The 16,982-nt window shown below is 46.3% G+C and overlaps 1 protein-coding gene across 2 annotated transcripts in view; it reads left to right on the forward strand.

Annotated features, from left to right (window-relative positions):
* The first annotated feature begins 8,336 nt into the window (after window positions 1-8,336).
* Window positions 8,337-16,982, forward strand: part of ANKRD23 (ankyrin repeat domain 23) — a 29,768-nt gene continuing 21,122 nt past the window's right edge. The window contains exon 1 of one of the 2 annotated variants that reach the window (XM_087706114.1): window positions 8,337-8,419. In XM_087706114.1, the coding sequence (XP_087562240.1) occupies window positions 8,393-8,419 (27 nt within the window). In that variant the 5' untranslated portion in view covers window positions 8,337-8,392. The remainder of the gene's footprint in view (window positions 8,420-16,982) is intronic. The other variant, XM_087706113.1, reaches the window with a different exon arrangement.

Below are 16,982 nucleotides of genomic sequence, written 5' to 3' on the forward strand. Positions count from 1 at the left end.
ACGTAATTTTATTTACTGACCCCATTTTTGACTGATGATAGTATCCTTCAAATCCTCGGTTAGTAAGAGATGTAGCAGGCAAGGTTTTTTTTCCTATGGCTTTTAATCTATGAGCTGGAAAAAAGGAGTTACCAGGTGCCAAAAAATTAAAACCCAAAGGGAGAAAAGAAAGTTTTTAAAAACCACGTTGAAATGGGATGGATATAAAACAACACCTTGTGGCCTGAAACAAGCACAACTTGGTCTGTGTGACATCTTGTTGTTTTAGAAACTCTAACGCTTCTTCTAAAAAGGTAGGTAAAGGTTCCCCTCACATGTGCTAGTTGTTCCTGACTCTAGGGGGCAGAATTCATCTCCGTTTCAAAGCCGAAGGGCTGTCCGAAGATGTCTCCATGGTTGTATGAGCACCATGACTAAATGATGAAGGTGCACGGAACACTGTTACCTTCCCACCAAAGGTGGTTCCTATTTTTCTAATTACATTTTTTACGTGTTTCCGAACTGCCAGGTTGGCAGAAGCTGGAACAAGTAATGGGAGCTCCCTCCATTATGCGCTAGGGATTCAAACCGCCATTGAGCCACCGCATCCTTCTAAAAGGATACCTGCCCTTTAAAGACAAAGGATGCTTTTAAGTTTTTTCTCCACATGCAAATTCCTGCAGATGGCATTTGTTTTGTCATCCAAACAAAAGAGCTTAATCATCTTCAAAGGCCTGACATTCTTAATTGCAGCATTCAATCAAAGCAAGAATGAACAGGGGATGTTTTAATCGCCCCCAAACAAAATAGGACCTACTCAGTTGGATACAGGTAGAAGTTCCTCCTGCGTTCTTTTTCCTAGGCTCTTCGGAAGCAGACTTCTCACCTGGCTGTCCCAAAGATGCTTTTTTCAGGAGGCAACCGGACTTTCTTGTTTTTTTCTTTTGAAGACGTTTTGCTTCTCCTCCAAGAAGCTTCCTCAGCTCTGACTGGATGGTGGGGAATGGAAGGATTTATACTCCTTGCAGACAGCTGGTCATTTGCATCCATTTTGAGGGTCGTTGAAGCACTTGGAGGTTTATCTGTGTCCTCAGGGTCCTCCTCTTATATGGATATAAATCCTTCCATTCCCCACCATCTATTCAGAGCTGAAGAAGCTTCTTGGATGAGAAGCAAAACGTCTTCAAAGAAAAAGCCAGAAAGTCCAGTTGCCTCCTGATAAAGCACCTTTGGGACATCATCCAACGGTTCTTTGTCCTCCCATCCCTATGACTAAGGCCATTGTTCCATATCTTCTTCTCTGGGAGACAGAAAACATGACTTGCTCCCCTTCGGGGGGGAGTGGGAGACAGACACCTTTTCAGGTGAGGGCTCCTTGTTGGTTTCTGATCTTGGTGGTTTTCTTGCAGACGTTTTCATCACCCAAACTATGTAACATATTCAAAGGGGCAGAAAAACCCCAAGAAAATCCAGTTGCTTTTTAGAAAAAGCATCTTTGGAACAACCATGACCTGAATGATTGAGAATCTGCGTAGACATTTAGATTTCGGGGGGGGGGGGAGGGAGTTTCCTAACAAGGTATACAGTAGTAATGGCTAAGCTTTTTCCCATCGCATGCCAAAAGCAGGGGGAGTGCAGGGGAGTTGCCTACACCCATAATGCTATGCGCACGACCCCCACGCTTTTGGCTCACGATGGACCTATATTTCGCTCTTCCCTGGCTTCAGAGGCTTTCAGGAGCCTGGATAGGCCGAAAATAGCCTCCCTCTGGTTTGCCGTAGGACCGTTTTTTTGCGCTCCGGAGGCTTTACCCGTAGGGCCATTTTTGGCGCTCCGGACACTTCCCTGGAGGGCAAAAACCGTCCCTATGGACAATCCAGAAGTGACTTCTGGTTTAGCCTTAGGGCCATTTTTTGTACTCTTGAGGCTTTAGGAGACTTCCCTGAAGGCTTCGGAGGGCAAAAAACGGCCCTATGGACAATCCAGAAGTGACTTCTGGTTTAGCCTTAGGGCCATTTTTCGCGCTCTGGAGGCTTCACATACGTGTTGGAACTGACAGGACAACGCCTTGCATGCCCTAACAAATGGCTCTGCGTGCCACCTGTGAAGAGAACTGTTAACTCTCAGCAGACCCAGAGGTGACATTCTGCTGGCTCACCCCAGTTTAGGCGAACCGATAGTGACAGTGATGAGAGGCTCCGTCCACCCACCCACCCAGACGTCATCATGGATGCTCTGCGCATGCGCACAGGTTCCCAATTCTGAACCGGTAGCAAAGGTAATAGGATTTCATACCTCAGCAGGCCCGAATATAAACGTCAACATGGAAAATGGCTGCCTGTCTTTGTGGGAGCAGCAATGGAGACTGATCTTCTCTCTTTTGACAGAATTGCCTCTGGCTGTAGCCATCTTTGTGTGTCTCTCTGCTTGACCGAAAATGGGGAAAAGTCTCCCTCAAATTGAAATTGGCCCCGTCACTTTATGGATGAACCTATGTAGGGCTTTGGGGATGAAATGGCACTTGTTTGACGTTTTTAAAGGTTGTCTTCCTTTCCCCTCTCCCTCTCTTTTTCTTCCCCAACCTGGCCTATAGCCATGTTGTCTCCTGGTGGTCTCTCTTCCCAAGACTCCCCACCTTCAGGCCTGCTTTGGTTTTTTTGAGACAAGCCAAGGCTCTTCCTTCCTGTAGCTGAATTCAGGAGTGCACATGCCCAGACTGTGCCAGGAATCTCCCAAAATAAGTCAACATATGCCCCCGTTTGGCTTTGCCTCCATTCATCAGCCCGTGCGATGGGGCTGTCAGTTGGAAAGCGAAGGAGGGCCCGATGTTTAGCCATTGGCATCTCTCGCCTCGGAGAGCAACAGGCGAACTCCCACCTCCTTCTTAGGGCAGGTATGGCACCCTGGTTCCCGCAGTGGGATATGTCACCAACTAGGGGGCACCTGGCACTTACGGCTAAGGGCCTTGGACGAGGGAGGCCTCCTCCTTTTGCGCCTCTTTTCCTGAATCTCACCTTTGGAAGAAGCCCTGCTGGAGTTCAGCAGCCTTGCTTTCGAAACAGGATACTTGCTGTCCTTGAAAGCCAAGCGGGGGGCCTTGTTTTGAGCGGGAAGAGAAGGAGGGCAATGCCATAAGAGCACAGGAGGATAGAATGTCAGCCTTGCGAGTCTATTTCTATCTGTAGCTGTAACACGAAGTCCGGCACAGTGACACACAGTCCTGACTTCGGCATTGCCATAATTTTTCGGGCCATTTTTCTCATCGGGCAGGCACGTCAACGGCAGCCAAAGGAGCCTCTGGAGTTGGGGGAAACAGGAGGGATCCTGGCTAGATTCCCACTCAATGTTATAAACATGATGGCCCAATTGCATAACCATGATAAGCCATAGCTTGGTGTAACGGAGCCGGAAATAATCTCCGAAAGTTTGCTCCAAAAGTTAGGATTTCTTTCAGGAGCAAATTATCAGAAATAATTCTGGATTAAATGTCAAACCAACAGAGCTTTCTGTGCATTCATCCCCAACTCTCCCCATGGCTTCCCTGGGTAGGTCACTATTACACAATGCGGTTCACACAACATGTCTGCTAGGCGTTTTAGAGGGGCCAAAGATTTAAGTTTATCGTTTCCTTTGATTAAAATATTTTTAGCTGAGAGTGTTGGACAAAACCAGCCTTAGGTTAGTTCATAAATCCACCCTATGTTCAAACCAGTGGTGAAATTCAATTATTTTTCTACCAGTTCTGTGGCCGTGGCTTGGTGGGCATGGCAGGGGAAGGATACTGCAAAATCTTCATTCCCTTCCTGCTCCAGGGGAAGGATATTGCAAAATCCCCATTCCCATCCCACTCTGGGGCCAGCCAGAGGTGGTATTTGCCGGTTCCCCAACTACTCAAAATTTCGCTACCAGTTTTCCAGAACCTGTCAGAATCTGCTGGATTTCACCCCTGGTTCAAACCTAGAAAAAGGGATAATTCAGTTATTGGGTTAAGAGTATTGTGTGAATGCAGCCATCCAGTTCTTTAAACTTGAAGCCTTGTATGACTCAGATATCCGTGTTCAAGAAATTCACATTTCCCTTGGCGATTGATTATATCATGCCTAGTCATCGGCACCCAGCAGAAACCTTGATGATGTCATAACCGTATCATGATGTCATTCTATAACTGCTCCACTTTCTGATGGGGTGACATCACTTGATTCCCATTGGGCACCCAGGTACTATCACCTTAGGGGAATAGCAATAGCACTTAGACTTATATACAGGGCGGGGCATAACCTTTTCCTAGGGGGTCACAGCAACACTTGTAATAACAACACAAATAATTCATACACCATTCGAAAGCCCATCAAAAACTGAGTTTATTGACACGATTTAATAGTCAGTATGACCACCATTAGCCCTTCGAACAGCATTCAAACGAGGTGGATAAGAACACAACAAATCTTCAAACAGTTCCGTTCGATTTTCCAGATTTTTCAACACAGTTTCCAAATTCATTCTCAAAGTTTCAACCGAATATCGATTTTGACCTTGCTCCTGAATCATCAGAGCTTCCACTTCATCCTTAATTATGGCCCCAATGTTTTCTGCCGGATTGAGATCTGGCGAATTTCCCGGCCAGACGTCATTGCCCCAAAATTCGACATTGTTTTCCTTTAACAATTGCTGAGTCGCATTTGCACGCATGCAAGGAGCTTTGTCATGAAGAAAGACAGCCTCACCAACCACCAAGACATTGTCTGGATCACTGAGAAATGGAATGACATTCTCCAATAAAATTTTCTCACGGAAATAACTGCCATCCCAGGATTCCCCTTTATCCTTCAAAACCCAATGCAGTTTCTTGGCTGTGAAAATGACGAAAATCCCGATGCAAGTCGGATTGCGAACGATTTGTCAATATCGTTCATGTTTGGCGATGTCGTCGACGTCTTTAGCCCAAATTCGATCATTCTGGAAATTCGGTTTTCGAATGGCATAAACGAAGAATTCGTCAGATGGCGCCAAATGAAGAAAATCTTCCTCGGTCCATTCAGACAACCAATCGCACAACCAAAGCCGATCTTGAACGTGTGTTTGAGTTTTCAATGGTTTGCAAATGACGTGGAATGGCTTCAAACCTTCTCGTTCTCGATATCGGCCGATTGTCCTTTGATCAACTCGTTTTCCACGAATTTGAAGGATTTCTTGGGCCACTTTTCGGTTTCCTTTTCGTTGTTTGCGACTGCCAGTTGCAATGATGGCTTTGCTTTCTTGGGACAGTTGCAGAGGACGCACTTCTCCAAATTTTGTGAAACATTCTTGGGCTGTTTTGTTCCAATTATCAGTAACCCAATCCGGATGACGTTTCAATTTGTTTGCAATCCATTTTCGATTGATAAACGTCGCTCCAGCATCGCGAGCCTCTCGAAAGGCAATGCATTTTATTCTGTCAATGATCCTTTGTTCTTCCGAATCGAATTTTCCAGCCATTCTTAAAGCAAATTTAACATTTAATAGCTCATTCAATTCAGTTTTTATGGGCTTTAAAATGAGGTGTCGCAGAAGTTGTAAACTGCTGTCGATCTTGCTGTGACCCCCTAGGAAAAGGTTATGCCCCGCCCTGTACTGCTTCACAGTGCTTTACAGGTCTTGCTAAGCGGTTTACAGAGTCAGCCTCTTGCCCCCAACAATCTGGGTCCTCATTTTACCGAAGGATGCAAGGCTCAGTCAACATTGGTCAGGATCGAACTGCTGGCAGTTGGCAGAATTATCCTGAAAGACTGCTTTGTAACCACTGAGAGAGAAAGAAGGAAAGGAAGAGAAGGAAGGAAGGGAAGGAAGAAAGATAGATATCAATGGCACTTGGACCTATATACTGCTTCACAATGCTTTACAGCCCTTCTCTAAGTGGTTTACAGAGTCAGCCTCTTGCCTCCCAACAATCTGGCTTCTCATTTTACCGACCTTGGAAGGATGAGTCAACCTTGAGCTTGTCAGGATCGAACTCCTGGAAGTGGACAAGAGTCAGCCTGCAATAATGCATTCTAACCACTGCGCCACCATGGTTGGTCCTTCCTCTCTCCCTCCTTCCACACTTAGTACTAGTACTTAGACTTATATACCGCTTCACAGTGCTTTTACAGCCTTCTCTAAGGGGTTTACAGAGTCAGCCTGTTGTCCCCCAAAAATCTGAGTACTCCTTTTACCCACCTCAGAAGAATGGAAGGTTGAGACCACCTTGAACTGGTCAGGATCAAACTCCTGGCTATGGGCAGAGTTTGCCTGCAATGCTGCATTGTAACCACTGTGCCACCATGGCCCTCCGTCCTTCCGCACTTAGCAATAGCACTTAGACAGATACCGCTTCACAATGCTTTCCAGCCCTCTCTAAGCAGTTTACAGAGTCAACCTATTGTTCACTCTGAAGTTGTTGTTGACACAACAATCTGGATCTTCATTTTACCGACCTCAGAAGGATCGAAGGCTGACCTGGTGAGAATCGAACTGCGATCAACGCTTCTAAAATCCCTCCCCCTAAATTGACAACTAATTCTATTAAGACAGAAGCTCTTCGATTGTATTCCGTAAGAAAATTATTGTCTCCTACTTAAAACCACTCTTTCCATTCTGGCCATGCAGGGAAGCCCAACAGCTGTGGTTCTTGCTCATCCTCCATCAGTCAGCAGTGTGGAAATAATTTGACATTTTATAAATGGGAGTTTTGTGGAAATGTATATGAAATGAGGCTTCTTGCAATTTTTCTCAAAAAAAAAAAAAAAAAGCAATTGATTCTCAGTTTTGTCTTTGGAATTAAAACTCCTAAGTGACGAGAAACTTTCCTAAGATGGGGTGAGTCACCTTTCAGGTGCATTGAATACTCCTACGTTCTCCATTACTCAGCCATAAATATACAAATTGCTGTTCGCTAAGGGTAGAAGCAGCCTATTACGACAAATATCACATTTAAAGCCTGACTACTAACTAGCTTGAGAAAGCTGAATTTTGATGCGGCGCTGCAGGAATCTGGAAATCTTGGGTCTTCTTAATGGGTTGGACTCCATTGTCTACCAAGGCCACTAACAAGGGACGCGTCGTAGTCCTGAACACATGCTAGTTCGATTCGCCCATCCTCTGCCACAACTATGCCACAATGCAGGAAAAGCAACCTTGATTATGTGTCAGAATGGTCAAACAATTGACAACTCCAAATCTTAACCAACAAATGCTCTGTCTTACACATTGGCAACAAAAATCAGAACAACACGTACAAGCTGGGGGGGGGGGATACAACCTCGTAGACAACCCTCGCTCTGTCAAGGACCTTGGAGTACTCATCTCAAATGATCTAAGCCCCAGAGCTCACTGTAACTGCATTGCCAAAAAGGCATTAAGAATTGTTAACCTAATTTTGCGAAGCTTCTTCTCCGGTAACATTGTACTGCAAACCAAAGCATACAAAACCTTTGCCAGACCAATCCTCGAATACAGCTCATCTGTCTGGAATCCACACTGTATATCAGACATTAATACAATTGAGAGAGTCCAGAGTTATTTCACAAGAAGAGTCCTCCACTCCTCGGCTCACAACAGAAACCCTTATGCCACCAGGCTCGAACTTTTGGGCTGGGACAACCTGGAACTACGCCACCTATGGTCTGATCTAAGAGTAGTACACAAAATTGTCTGCTATATCCTACCTGTCAATGACTCTTTCAGCTTCAACCTCAATAATACACGGGCAAACAATCGATACAAATGCAAGGTAAACTGCTCCAAACTCAATTGCAGAAAATACAACTTCAGCAACAGAGTGGTCAACGTCTGAAATGCTCTACCGGACTCTGTTGTTACATCTTCAAATCCCCATAACTTCAACCTTAAACTGTCTACCGTGGACCTCACCCCTTTCCTAAGAGGTCCGTATATGAGGAATGCATAAGCCCACCAGCGTGCCTCTCCTACTGTCCCCATTTGTACTCATTTCCTTTGTCCATGTCCATGTTTATACTTAATACCTGTTATCTCGTACATGTTTGAAAAATAAATAAATAAATAAAATGTTCCATGATGAATGGCTTTTCTGGAAAGGCTTCAGCCATTCATCTTGGGCTGATAGGAAAAGCCAATCAGGTTTCATCAAAAGCTTGGCAGACTCAACAGCTGAAATGTTGAGTTAATGGCCTGCTCCCTCACTCCCCTGCCTCCTCCACTCCCCATCCCTCTGGATATGGGCACCCACTAGAAGCATTTAATGAAGTTATTTTAGCAGGCGTTACATGGCACTCCAGCAATCCAGTTGCTGGGCCCAAGTGGGTGCCGGAGGAGTTTTGGATGGCAGCCTAAATCCACCCTTTCTCAGGACAGAATAAATGCAGCTGTCCAGGCAAGTCACTGGAGAGAGAGCATTGCGACTCTGGAAGGGGGGACCATGGAGATACTCAGTATTCAGCAGTTGGTAAGACCGAGAAGAATTGGGTTGGGGGTTGAGGGGGGACAGCTGCATATAATGAACTGTATGATGAGCCATTGAGGGAATTGGGCATGTCTAGGCTAACAAAGAGAAGGATTAGGGGGTGATGGGATAGCTGCCTTCCCAACGCTTGAAGGGCTGTCACCGGGAAGAAGGGAGTCAACCTATTCTCCAAAGCACTTGAGGGCAGGATGAGAAGCGATGGGTGGAGAGATCCAACCTAGAACTTGAGAAATTTCCTGACAGTGAGAACAATAAATCAGTGGAACAGAAGTTGCCTTCAGAGGATGTGGGTGCTTCATCACTGGAGGTCTTCGGGAAAAGATTAGATAAACATTTGTCTGAAGTTGTGTAGGGTTTCCTGCCTAAGCAGGGGGTTGGACTAGAAGACTCCAAAGTCCCTTCCAACTCTGTTGTTCTGTTCTGTTCTATTCATTCCAATATTATATGCTATGCTACTCTACTCTATATATATTTTGAAAACTCAAATAATAATTCTGGGAATAAGGAGAGCCATCCATCTCTTTTCCCAGATGTACCAGCCATTTGTCCAAGATTCAATAAAGTCTCCTGCCACGGACAGGGGTTCGACTTGAAAGCCTCCAAGATCCTTTCCAACCCTATTTTTCTAATCCCAGAACAAAGCAAGTCCTTTTGAGTTTGCTTGGAGTAAGCAAAGCAGGGTGGAAGGGTGGCCCGCTTGTAGATCTAATCATAGACCTGGTTATGAAGGGAAGATGCAGAGAACTCTGGGATGGAGACATTCATCCCCCAGGTCAAACTCGGTAGAAATTCTACCATCCAGGTTATGGTGGTCCCGAAGGTGGTTTTTCAGGAGGCAACTGGACTTTCTTGTTTTTTTCTTTTGAAGACATTTTGCTTCTCATCCAAGAAGCTTCTTCAGCTCTGACTGGATGGTGGGGAAATGGAAGGATTGACACTTTTTGCCGGCAGTTGCTCATTTGCAGTCTTTTAGAGGCACTTGGAGGTTTATCTGTCAGGGGCACCTGAGTGGTGCTAATGGGTCCTGTAGTCTTCATTTTTTCCCTCTGGGAATCCATTCCTACTCCCACACCATTCAAAGGGTCTTCACCCCAAATTGTATAGCTAAATGTGTGTAGAGATTCTCAGTCCTCCAGGTCATGGTTGTCCCAAAGGTGCTTTTTCAGGAGGCAACTGGACTTTCTTGTTTCTCTTTGAAGACATTTCGCTTCTCATCCAAGAAGCTCCTTCAGCTCCAACTGGATGGTGGGGAATGGAAGGATTTATATCCATATAAGAGAAGGACCCTGAGGACACAGATAAACCTCCAAGTGCTTCAACGGCTCTCTAAAAGAATGCAAATGTCCAGCTGTCTGCAAGGAATATAAATCCTTCCATTCCTCACTATCCAGTCAGAGCTGAAGAAGCTTCTTGGAAGAGAAGCGAAACTTCTTCAAAAGAAGAAAAAAAACAAAGTCCATTTACCTCCTGAAAAAAGCACCTATGGGATCCCCCAGGTCGGTTAAAACTTCTGATGCCTGTTTTTGCAACCCGTTCATAGGAATTTGATTAATTCAAACTCTAATTCCAGCATCTCCTGCCGCCCCTCGGTGAAAGTGATATGTGAAACCAGCTTGGTTCAGTTCCATGTATTGTATGAACCCAGAAAATGGGTTAATGAGAGAGTTGGTTAAATAAGTAATGGGAATGCAGGCAGACTCTACTCAAATTTCATTTTTGTTTTCAAACAGATATCTTTTTTCTTTTTAACAAGATTGCTTCTCACTCACATAGAAGCCTCTGTGTTTCTCTCCCTGTGCCAATTTAGCTGATGCGTGCATGCACTAAATTCTTGCATAGTGAGGCAAAGCCAATGCGCATGAGGAATGTACCAGAAAACTGGGTCATTTCAGTAACCGGAGCAAATCTCAGCCTTGGGCCAGGAAGGGAGCAGAATTGCTCACCAAAACTTAAAAGGCTTTTCCTCAAAGGGGAAATTAAGAATAAAACCACAAATACACAGTGCTGTGCAAGCCATCCACATTCAGGCTTGTGAATGTGGCACACTTGTGAAAACTTACGGATTGAAATCCAGAATCCTTTTTAAACCTTTCTGTTGAATCTGTCAGAAATGGTGCAGGGTCTCCTTCTTAGTCAGTGGGTAGGAGTAGATAACCTACAAGGTCCCTTCCAACTCTGTTAGTCTGTACCTGCTCCTTAACAATGGGCACCTCTCCTGCACTTGAGCTGAGATCTGGGATTCTGCATAAAACGTGGGGTATTTTAACTTACGCTGTGATGGATCCATTTTCTAGCTAGTAATGAATCATATTTTTTTTGCCAGTAGCAAGTGACGAATACCGTGATGAATAATGTATATTAAATGGTTGAGTAAAATGTCATCCTGTATTCATCACCAGTTCTGCGTGCCTTCTCAAACTTTTGGCGAAGATCAATATTGTAATAGATTAGAACCTGGCTGTCAGGTTGGTCTAGTTGATTGGAGAACTTTGGATTGTCTGAATCTATCTCCCCCAAATGAGATACCTGAGTTTGTGCAACTGTAAACTAGGCTCCTATAGGATGGTGGCTGTGAGAACATGGTCTATTGACTCAGCCTAGGGGTGTCAAACTCGATTGCGTTGAGGGCTGCATCAGGGTTGTGTTTGACCGTAGGGGGCTGGGGTGGGTGTGGCCAGGTTGGGCGTGGCTAGCATGACAGCACTCACATTGGGGCTGCCTTTGGTGGCTTGAGTGCTGTGCCCAGAGATGGGTTCCTGCCTATTCGGTCCAGTTCGGCCAAATAGGTAGTAACTCTGGTGGACACGTGGCCGTACCAGTTCTATGATCAGCAGCACCATCTTGATTTTCTGTTCTGCATATGTGCAGAACAATCTTCATTTTTAAAATGTCGTTTTTATTCACTTTTTAATGTTGCGCGTATCCACAGATTGTTTTAAAATTTCAATGAACCTACGCCGTGCGGAGCGCACAAATGTTTTTTTACTACCGAACGCGGTAATAATGGCGGCCGGAACCCACCCCTGGCTTTGCCAGAGAAAATGGGCTCCCATGCTCCATTTTCGGCTGCAGCGGCCTCCTGCAATCCTCTGTCAGCGAAAACAGAGCATGGTGGGGGGGTCCCACACGTGGCCCTCGCAAGCTCCATTTTCACTGACAGAGGCACCACAGGGCGGTCCTTCACTGTTTCCAGGGTAGCCCTGTGGACCAGATCTAAGCACCTCGCGGGCCAGATTCGGCCCCCGGGCTGGATTCGGAGCCTTGAGTTTGACACCCCCGACACAAATGATTGTGTGAAACCACCAGAATCCTGGTTGTTTGTTGGTTTGGACACACTCTGAATAGCAATGTTCTCGTTATCCTGGATTTGGGGTTGCCTGTGTCACTGTGAGCCAATCCTCCATGTCCAATCTGCATTTTCTCTCTGCATCCCAGGGTTGAATGTTCCCTGCATAGAAATATGGGCTATATAAGTTGAATCAATCATTTGAAAGGAGGCTTCCTAGCTGTGGGTTTGCGGTGCCTGGGGGCAAATGCCTAAAGAACTGTGAGCTGCAGATGATGTGAATCAACTAGGTTTCCATTCCCAGGAGCAGAAGTTTTTATCTGCTTGCGCAATGCGTGATGTTCTTTTTAAAACCGAACTCACAGCCATCGTCTTCCAGCTGTTGGACACTTTCCAGTTCTGACTTGTTCTCTAAATGGCCTAATGTGATTAGATCAGAGTGAAATAGGAGGAAGTTGTTTCTGCTTCAGCACATTAGAAGAAGTCCGTCTATGTCATCACATGGGCGAACCAGGCCGTCTGCTTGGAAAGCCTATGCTCGTAGTCCTCAGTGAGGTGCTTCTGCTGAGCCTCCTTCTCGGTCAGATCCAATTTGAACTGAGCTCTTTTATCAACTCTTTCTCGTGGTGGCTGCTTAGCTCCAACAACTTTCTGTTGGGGCCCTAAGGAGCCCGGGCGGACAGGCGAGGAGTGGCTGGGAGGGGAGGGGTGAGTAGAAGCCGTTGAGTGAGCCACACCCACCCAGTCACATGGCCACCTAGCCACGCCCATCCCAACTGGTCATTAGGCAGATCATATTAGTGGTCAGCGGGATTTAACATTATGAATTTAGTGGTCCCTGAGGTCCGAAAGGTTGGTGACTGCTGAGCTAGAGCAGGGCTCTCCAACCTTAGCAACTTTTAAGAATTGTGGACTTCAACTTCAGCCAGCTGAGGATTCTGGGAATTGAAGTCCACAATTCTTACAGTTGCTAAGGTTGGAGAGCCCTGTGTTTGAGCATGGCTTTTGTTTCTTCACTTGGGTGGCCTTCACAACTCCCCAGAAAACCTTCTGAATGCTTCATAGGTGCCAATGGAGGAGAGAAGTTCTCCAAGAAACATCAACAAATCCATTCCTGGTCTTAAGATAGCAAGGGGTGTCTTATTTTGGTGTTTGCATCAGGCATAAAACCCTCTTGCCTTCCAAAATCATTCCAGATCCCTAGGAATCTGTTAGCCTAAGAAGGAAGGAAGCAGAGAAGAAGGTTGGCTCTCTTGTGGTGCCTGGAATTCCCCAGGAGAGCAATGGAGACATTCCGTGGCTTCTTGGCCCAAGAAGGTGGGAATGCCAAGATGGGGTTGTGTTTCTGTAGCACTGGGGTCCAGGATTCCTGTGCCCTGAGTGATGGGATGCTTCAGGTGGCTGATTTCAGAAGACCTTTCCAGGGAGAAGTTCCTGGGTCCCCAAGCAGTCCCTAAAAAAGCCCTTCCCCGGTTGTGTTTCTTAATAAGACCAACAGTGGTCGGTTGGTTATCTTACACACTTTGGTTCACCAAACATAAAGCAAGCAGATTGGCTGGTTTTCCACTTAACTTAACCCAGTTACTAAAGAAGCTCATTTCCTGGGTTTGGCCAGTATAGATTAACAGAGTTGGAAGGGACCAGGTAGATCATCTAGTCCAACTCCCGCCCCCCAAGCAGGAGAAACTACACCCATAATGGCAAACCTATGGCACACATGCCAGAGGTGGCACGCAGCGCCTCTCTGTGGGCATGTGGCCCTCGCTCCAGTTCAGCTCCACTGTGCATGTGCGTGCACCTCCCACCATCCAGATGGTCTTTGGGTCTCTACCACGCATCACGGGGGAGGTGAGGGGTGGAGGGTCCCCTGCGCACACATACATGGGGCACATCTATGCGCACATTGTATTTGCGGTGTTTCGGCACTCGGTCAAGAAAATGAAAAGCCATCAATGTCGTACACCATTCCTGAGAGATGGCAGCCCAGTCTCTTCTTGAAAGCCTCCAGGGATGAAACTCCCACAACTTCTGAAGGCAACTTCTGTTCTATGGGTTGATTGTTCTCACTGTTAGAAAATTCCTCCTTATTTCTAGGTTGAATCTCTCCTTGATCAGTTTCCATCCATTCTTCCCTGTCTGGCCTTTGGGTGCCTTGAATAGAGTAGAGTAGAATAGAATCATAATCATAATCATCAGAATCAAAATAAAATAACAGAGTTGGAAGGGACCTTATAGGTCATCTAGTCCAACCCCCAGCCCAAGCATGAGACCCTACACCATTTCTGACAGATGGCAGTCCAGTCTCTTCTTGAAAGCCTCCAGTAATGAAGCCCCCACAACTTCTGAAGGCAACTTCTGTTCCATGGGTTGATTGTCAGGAAATTTCTCCTTATTTCCAACTTGAATCTCTCCTGGATCAGTTCCCATCCATTATTCCTTGTCTGGCCTTCGGGTGCCTTGGAGAATACTTAGCTTGACCCCCTCCTCTCTATGGCAGCCCCTCAAATATTGGAGCACTGCTATCCTGTCTCCCCTGGTCCTTCTCTTCCCTAGACCAGCCGTGCCCAATTCCTGCAACCATACAGTGGATTATAAACCAACCAAGACGGCTGATTTCTCCAACAGGTTAAACTGTTGTTCCCAATCTTGGCAGATGCGTGGACTTCAGCTCCCAGAATTCCCCACCGGGAAGTCCACGCATCTGAAAGTTGCCATGTTTGAGAGTCAGTTAAGCCCCGAAGTGCTGGCCAATGATCCTTCCCCAAACTGTGTCCCGGGTACAAATACAGCTGCTGAGTGGCTTAGCGGGTTGTGTGAATGCAGCTTGCATCATGTCTCATTAAGTTCGAAGGCTCTGTAAATGTAGAGAGAGACAGAGAGCAGATGCTTTGTCGGAGGTGCACATGGGCCCCGTTGTCCCCCTATAGGGGTCTTCATCCATCAGGAAGCCCCTTCGGGTTAGCTCCCTTGTTGCTCTACTGGACCCTGGCCAGAGTTTGTACTAGGTCAGCTGCTAGGAAGGCCCCAGGCAACGCAGGGGATTTGGGACCCACTCTGTCCCTGGCGCCTGCCTGTCTCAGCCTGCCCTTCGGCTACCCCGACTGGAAATGTGACCGGATACTGACACCGCATTATGTTTTTGTAGAGTATTCACATCCCAAAGCCTGCCTATAAATAGAAGTTGATTCGTCTGGGGGCAGGAGGAACGGTGGCATGGGTGGCATGTGAGAGCTGGAGCTGGCACCCTTCTCCCAGTGAGGGAGGGCACCACTTCAATGGGTTGGCCCTCGGCAGAAGTCAAATTGCCTTGGTCAATTTGGGCCCTCGAGACAAGATGGGTGAAGGGAAGGAGAAGAGCTGGCCTTCAGAAGTTGTGGGAGCTTCATCCCTGGTGATGGGTCTCCTTGCTTGGGTGGGTGGGGGAGTTGGACTAGATGACCTCTAAGGTCCCTTCCAACTCTGTTATTCTATATTCAATGTAATGCCTTCAGAAGTTGTGGGAGCTTCATCCCTGAAAGCTTTCAAGTAGAGACCGGACTGCCATCTGTCAGAAATGGTCTCCTGCTTAGGTGGGGGTTGGACTAGAGGACCTAAAAGGTCCCTTCCAACTCTTATTCTGTTATACTGGTACAAAGTCCCTTCCAACTCTGTTAATCTGTTAAAGCTGGCCTTCAGAAGTTGTGGGAGCTTCATCTCTGGAAGCTTTCATGTAGAGTGGACTGCCATCTGTCAGAAATGGTGTAGAGTCTCCTGCTTGGGCGGGGGTTGGACTAGATGACCTACAAGGTCCCTTCCAACTCTGTAAATCAGTATCTGTACCTATGGCATTCCATCATCTGCCCTAAAAACTAGAAAGCCAACGGAGAGTTGGTTTTTCATAAGATCCTCCCCCATCTTCAGGATGGAAGGACCAAATTATTATTCAGTGCAGGGATCCAAATCAAATTGTCTCTAGGAGACAATTGTCTCTTCCTCCCTTCTAGCCTGATGATGTTACCTAGTTTGGGTAACAAAATGTCTGTAAGAAAACTACCAAGCTCAGAGAGCACCAAAGACCCCACAGTCGTCGTGTTCTTGTTCTTGTTCTTGTTGTTGTTCTTGTTGTTGTTCTTGTTCTTGTTGTTGTTGTTGTTGTTGTTGTTGTTGTTGTTCTTCTTCTTCTTCTTCTTCTTCTTCTTCTTCTTCTTCTTCTTCTTCTTCTCCTTCTCCTCCTCCTCCTCCTCCTCCTCCTCCTCCTCCTCCTCCTCCTGCTCCTCCTCCTCCTGCTCCTCCTCCTCTTCCTCTTCTCCTCCTTCCCCCACTTTTCCTCCTCCTTTTCCTGCACTCTGCAAACCTAATTCCCTTCTTCTAGTCCGATGATGTTACCTAGTTGGGTAATGAAATGTCTACAAGACAGAAAGCAAGCTCAGAGAGCATCAAGGACCCCTCATTTCAACCCTGAGGCACAAATATTCTCCTTTATTGGTACCTTTTCAGGTTTTTGGAGCGGGTGGGCACACATCCCACTCTCAAAATCTCAAAATCGAACCCACCCAAGTTTCCCCTGGTCAGTTTCCCGTCTGTTGCTTGTTCCAAGTGGTGAGAAGGGAAAATAATAATTTCAGGGTGCCTAGGACTGAATCCTATCCCATCTCTTCCATTCTGGTCCATCCCCCAACCTTGTGCCTTCTAGAGGAAATAGATTCCAACCACCATCATCCCCAACCCGTCAAATTATTCCCCGAGGTGATGGGCACTGGAACCCCAACACGGATGAAAGCTGTCGGGTTAGATGCCTCTGTGCTTGCTTACTTCTATAATTTATATCCTGTTGTTCCACAACAAGGCACATACCCAGCCGTTGACAAGGCTGGTGTTTGATTTAAAACACAATTAAAATAACATGACAACGCAACCAACCAGAAATAATTCATAAGCCGCTGCATGAGGAGCCAGAATTAAAATAATAACAACAAAATGCGATGGAATTGTTTTCTACGTTCATCTCAATGCTGGCAGCCAGAAGGAAAAGCTGGAAACGGAATGCATAACACAATTCCACCGCCCCTTTTTTTGTAATTTCTGTCATTCCACTTGGCAGGTAGACTTCACCTGACTCTGGAGGTTTTGTTAGGCTGTGGTTGGTGACAGTTGATGTGCCAATTTTCCCCCTGCAATGAATTTTTTTGCGATTTCTCCTTAAATCGACTCAACAAGGGTGTGCAGTTAAGCCTAGTATCCCTCGTCTCATCCCTCATTTTTCTGTTCATGTATCTTTCT

Source organism: Thamnophis sirtalis, unplaced genomic scaffold (assembly GCF_051295495.1).
Source record: "Thamnophis sirtalis isolate CommonGarterSnake01/CBP01778 unplaced genomic scaffold, rThaSir2_p1.2 scaffold_2, whole genome shotgun sequence".
Lineage (NCBI taxonomy): Eukaryota > Metazoa > Chordata > Lepidosauria > Squamata > Natricidae > Thamnophis > Thamnophis sirtalis.